The 6000-nt window shown below is 39.7% G+C and overlaps 1 protein-coding gene across 3 annotated transcripts in view; it reads left to right on the plus strand.

Moving 5' to 3' along the window:
• Positions 1–5214, plus strand: part of nf2a (NF2, moesin-ezrin-radixin like (MERLIN) tumor suppressor a) — a 32508-nt gene extending 27294 nt beyond the window's left edge. For all 3 annotated transcript variants that reach the window (XM_082554726.1, XM_082554727.1, XM_082554728.1), the window contains 2 exons: positions 78–237; positions 3710–5214. In XM_082554726.1, the coding sequence (XP_082410852.1) occupies positions 78–237; positions 3710–3760 (211 nt within the window). In that variant the 3' untranslated portion in view covers positions 3761–5214. The remainder of the gene's footprint in view (positions 1–77; positions 238–3709) is intronic.
• The last annotated feature ends 786 nt before the right edge of the window (positions 5215–6000 follow it).

A 6000-nucleotide genomic window follows, 5' to 3' on the forward strand; every position in this document is an offset into this window, starting at 1 on the left:
CTTATTGTCACTGTGTTTATTTTTAATGACCATGGAAATAATGGCTGTTTCTCAACTGGCAATTTGTTCATGCATAGGGTTGAGTACATGGAGAAGAGCAAGCACCTGCAGGAACAGCTGAATGAGCTGAAGACGGAAATTGAAAGTCTGAAGCTGAAAGAGAGGGAGACTTCTCTAGACATCATTCACAATCAGAACACAGAACAGGGGACCAGCAAGCACAGTAACTTTAAAAAGGTAATTCCCAGCTCAGCTGCCACATAAACATACACAGTCCTTAAAAAATAAGATGTTTCCCAGTAACCTTGGCTTGTCTGTCCATATTTGTGTTCACACAGAAATAGTTTTCAATAGGCCTTCAGATCCAAAACAGAAATCTGATTACCTCTGCTGTTTACCTCGAGGTTATATATTGGAAAAACGAATAATCAGATATTACACTACATAAATAAACACCCACACATCTGACAAAAAAAACCATCTTTCTGAATTTTGAAAGTAAAATTTCAAGATGTCAGTGGGTGCATGGGCACTAGCAGTGCAGTTGCAGAGGAGAAGAGATAAGAAAGTGTGAGTAAAGCTGTCTCAGCAGCTACTACTATTTCAAGCTAATCTGACTTTAGTTTTAGGGGGAGGCAAACTGCTACTGATGCCAGGTACATGTGATCATTATTTTAATTAAAAACAGCAAATCTTGAAGCATAAAGTGGTTCTGGAAGTGAAGCAAATGCATTGGATATTTTTCTCATGGTTAATGAATATAAATGAGCACTAAAACATCTAATGAAGTGAGAAACACATCACTACATTTACAGTTATTTAAGCCATTCAACTGCTATCCAATGAGCTTACATGAGCCACATTTACAGTATTATGAAGTTTAAATAAACTCTGAATACTTCCTGGATGGCCCCCTCCTATTGTAGCGACAACAACTGTATATAAAAGATGGACTTAGCAACCAGGTCTAAAAAAATAAAGCTGTTGTTTCTAGTAGCAGGGCAACGACTATATGTGCAAAAACAAGTATTCATGAATTTATGGTCTCAGTCACTCAAGTCTTATTGAGCCATTTTGTAAATTATGGTGCTCATTTGAGTCAAAAAGAAGGTTAAAGCAGGGTAAGCTACAGGGGTTATGTTTGTGATTGACAGGCAGCCATGAGCATGCAGTGCGATGTATTTCCAAATCATATATACCTGTTGCTGTGACACATCTGGTTCCAAAGACAAAAAATGCACCAGATAAAGAGGTCAGCTCAAGGCTTCACGTTGGAACAACAGGTGACGTCACAGTAGCCTACTTGTGTCCATCTTTTAGGTACAGTCTTTGTGAAAATCTGTGCGTTTGCATTCATCTTATAGCAACTCCATTAGTATTAGCGATTTCATCTCACCCAGTCTCTGGTTTAGTAATGATATAAAAACAGTAGATGTGACAGGCTCTTGGCCTGTGGGATATTTCATAATTGATTGGTCAAAGTCAGCAGCATTGTTATAAAAAGATTATATTTCCGCTGTCCTCTGATGAACTGGCAGATTAGACTTGTTCTCCTTTATCCTACCACTCCAGTATCTCTCTAATTTAAATAAAAGTATCAAATAAAAATTTGGGTTGTTCACAGCACATTGTGTAACAAAAGAGCCCACCCTCCTTCGTTTTGTCTCTGAGTGTAAAATACGCTTGTTAGGGGGAGCACTAATTGATTTTTGCTTGGTGATTAGTCATTTGGATTGATGGGGGCACCTCTGACATGCAAGTGGAAAAGGAGCTGAGTTAAAAGTGTTGCTTTAATTGAACCAGAGGCATTGGCATTTATCTTGTTAGTGAGGGAAGGGGCCAGGCCTCGTGGCATTGCAGGGGGAAGGGAAAAGAAATCAAGAGTGAGGAAGCTAAGTCGGCTTTGCTAAAAGAGGTGAGAAGTTTAGGGAAGGCGGGGGGCGCACTAAAAAGGAAGAGGAGTTTGAAGGAGGCTGAGTCATGGATAAGTTCCAAGAATGCACTGTGAAGTTAGTGACCAGGGGGTGGTTGGGGTGAGGAGGAGACGGTGGGAAAAGAAGAGCAGAGGGAATGTGGAACGAAGCACAGATCACTGAGCCCAAAGCATCAGGACCAGCTGCAACCCCGGGCAAAGTTTTCTCCTCCCAGACTCACTCTCCCCCTTTGGATGATTAATGAACGTTCCTTTGACACGGCACAGTGCCTTTGCACTTCATCCAGGCCACAGTTTCTGTTTTGTTAGCACCAGGGCTTACAGAGAGCTCATTCTCTGTAAATAAGTCTCAATACAAGAGCTTTAGAGATTCTGTGTGAAGTTTAAGAGAGGCAGTGCTTTTTTTATGCTATATGTGGCAGTCCATTCAGACCGTATGAAGTGGCAGACAAAGGAGGTTAGCTATTGTACAAAAGCATTTCTTTTCTGGAAATATCTTGCTGCTGTGTCTTTCATAGCACTAATACCTGGAACATCGAGGAAAGGGTTTTTGCTCTTTCTAAAGTGGAGTTTGTGACCAGTGTGGAGAAAAATGCTCGAGAGTTAGATACAGATAAGCATGCGGTCAGACTTTAACACACACAAATATAGCTCAGGCTTTCTGTCAGCAGGGACACTAGAAGGTGATCAGTAAACATAACACTGCTAATCCATCCCTTCCCACACATTATCTGTTTGGATTTGCTTAAGTCCCTCAATCAGCACATTCCCCAGAAAAAACTGGATTTCCTGAACTGTCCTCCTTCATCCCCCGTGTAATATTGACTTTGGCAGTCGGTTTAATTCCCTTTGCCCTGCAGATGTTAAAAAGAGAAACTAGTTTGCCCAGCCAATTTGCCTTGGTGCGGTCTTATGCAGTATTAGATAAGTCAACGGTTAGCTTCACCTGAATGGTTAAAGCACAGCCAGTGACCCGAATTAATCCATCACCAGCTCATTTAAACCTGGAGAGAAAGACAATTAACAGTTTTTTCTCTGACTGGCATTGATCTCCCACTTCTCTCCTCATCTGTTTGATTGTCTGTAGCAGAGAGCTGGAAAACCTGCAAAGTTGTGTTGTACCCTGATTGAGTTGTAAACCTTAATAGAGGCAGATTTTCTTTCAGTTTCTGGATATTATAATCTATGTAGGGTGTATCAACAACATTGCATGCCTTTACACCATCAGAGATTCATTACAATCAGAATAACCTTCGGGGTATATTTGCAGTAAACACGCCAAAGAATCTCCAATTATCCTCTTCTTGTGATCATTTAGTCTTTTGATTAGTCAAGGGAAACAAGTCAGATTATGTGTTTGGCTTTTCTAGTGTCTAATTAAAAGTGCTTCATCAGAGAAATAATTGGATTACACATGCATGTGTGTACATTCAGAATTACAGCTACCTGCTAACCAATTTTTTGTCAAATCACATTTCTTATTGTGTCAGTATGTATAAGCATGCTGACCATCTGCACGCTGCACTCTTTTTATGGTGTCTTGGTTGAAAGTCAGGGTCTTGCACACACTGTGTGTATTGGGAATAGACAGAAGGATTAGATCAGGCAAAAAGGCTAAGGGAAAGGCCAGGCGATGACTTTCATGATCAGAATCTCCAATAAAGATTTCTGTCTTTTTACTTATTTTGATTGCTTGCCAGAATACTCCTCCTCTTGTGTTTATTTTTACCCCTCATATAAAACCTCACCACACCTTTGTTATTGATTCTTACACAGCTTACACTACAGAGCACCAAGTCCAGGGTTGCCTTCTTTGAGGAACTTTAAACAACAGAGCTGCAGAGATGAGGATGAACAACTGCCAAGAACCTCTTCTATATGCACTCCTGGTCAGTTGAAAAGACAGATCACCCTGCAAGGCTTTATGGTTTTCTTCCTCCTAAAAAACACTGTGGACAAAAAGACAAAACAAAAAAATGCCCACTGCCTTAATCTGCACCAAATCTTCGTGCCTTGCGTATGCACAAACAAGAATGCATGCCTGTTCCTGCACTAAATCTTAAATTCATTCTTAAAATGAGTGCTTGTTTACAGTGAGAGTGTGTTTCATACAGCACAAGCTCCAGGAATGTTTTGAAGTGAACTTGTGTGTGGGATTTGTTATTGTCAGAGAATAAGCATTGACAGTGAAAAAGGGAGTGAAACTGCACTGTTCCTTTTCGACTCTGAGTCTGATGTGGTTCTATTTGTGGTGCTTAAATTGGTTATTATATCTTGCCCAGCTCTGTATTGTCCGATTGCAGAGCTGTTTCACAATTCAAGAAGAAATTAACGTGAACAGATCTGAGCAAGAGAGGTGATGATTACATATCGATCCCACTTTGAAGCAAATGTTTAATATTTAGTGTTGTAAACAACAACTGATCTTAAACTTCCCGCTGCTTCAACACTGACCATTTGTTATAGTCAACTTTACTGATAATCCCAATGGATTCCGCCGTTGAAATTGAATGTTTGACCATTAAATACTGGTCATTTAGGGAGCCATTTTAATTTTATTGTTTGTGGTTTCTTTTTCTCAACACTAAAATGTATCTTTATAACCAGGAATTTGCCTTAGCTGTGTTGTGTGAGCAGTGTTTGTCTCAGAAAGCATGTCCATGTGTTAATCATGAGGCCTTAATACCTACATATATGTATTGTATACATAGAGATGTCACGCTACATATCTCTAGCTGCCTTGCGCATATAGTTATTGTGTCCTTACATAATGCACCGGGTGCACTGTGTTATACTCTTGAAAATGAGGAAATGGTCATTTTTACTAGGTGGTTCTTGGAATTTAAACTGGATCAAGGAAGTGTAATACCTTAGATGTGAGCTTTTGTCACATCTGAGATCCATCTCAGCTTTTTTATTGTATTTTCTGTTTTTTGTTTTTTTTGTTTTTACTTTTTTGTGACCACAACCACTTTTTTAAAAACATAAATTAGCATCTATTTTGAATTAATGTGTCTTTTTGAATTAATGTGTTCTTTCCCACTGAAAGCAATTTATTCTGGAGAATTATAATGTGATATATATATATATATATATATATATACATACATACATACATATATATATACACCTACCTTCTGACTGCATTTAGCAAGGATAATAAGCAGTATTTAATGAAACTGTGGGTGAAGTTACAGTATCTATTTTACGTATCCATACATTTTCATAAAAACATGAGATTTGTAAGTTTTGCATATCAAATAAAAGTATATCAGGTATGATTTTTGTGTGTGTTGTGAATTTCTTTTCACATCAAACGACTTTTTCTTATTATGGCAGACTTTGATGAATGTCAGCTTTGATATGGCTGGTGCACCCAGATGATTTTCACTTAACCCAAAAAGACATTCAATTACACCTTTAAAAAATCAAGTGTTATGTAAGCGCCCTCCATCCTGTGCCAGATCACATACTTTGCTTCCTTGAGTGACAAGGTGCTTGCGTATGTGTGTTTGTATGCCTATGGGTGTGTGGGAGAGCGCCATGTGATGCATGGCCCCTGCAGTCATTTTCATGCCTCTGTGTGTTGTGTGTCACCGCATTAACCCTTAAATGTATGTTTCTGCTTGTGGCTTTGTGTCTCTCAGTCAGAATGACTTTCACTGAGTTCAAGGGGCTTCTCCATAACCATGCCTCCTCTGGTCTGCAACTGAAGTATGGCTACCTTTGGTTTGTAAGTGTTGTGACACTTTAAGCAGTGTCTTCAGGAGCTTAGCCCCTGCAGAGGGACAAGGGTGGAGAGTGTGCAGGGCTATCAGACAAACTGACAGATACACAGATTCTTCTTCATTGCTGCCTCCCCCTCAACATGTCTCTGAGGGAGAGTGAAAAGGGGTGGGGATGGGGAGGATCACATCTTTTGTCATTTATCCATTCTCAGAGGATCACAGTTAATGTCACACCTGCACACAGCGATGTGAGTACACAAATACACAACTTGCAGCATATTGGAAAAGGTTTGCAGTTTACCACAGGGCTGGGGAAGCTGACGAGCACTGCACTGAATC

This window comes from Aulonocara stuartgranti (genome assembly GCF_965226115.1).
Source record: "Aulonocara stuartgranti genome assembly, chromosome: 12".
Lineage (NCBI taxonomy): Eukaryota > Metazoa > Chordata > Actinopteri > Cichliformes > Cichlidae > Aulonocara > Aulonocara stuartgranti.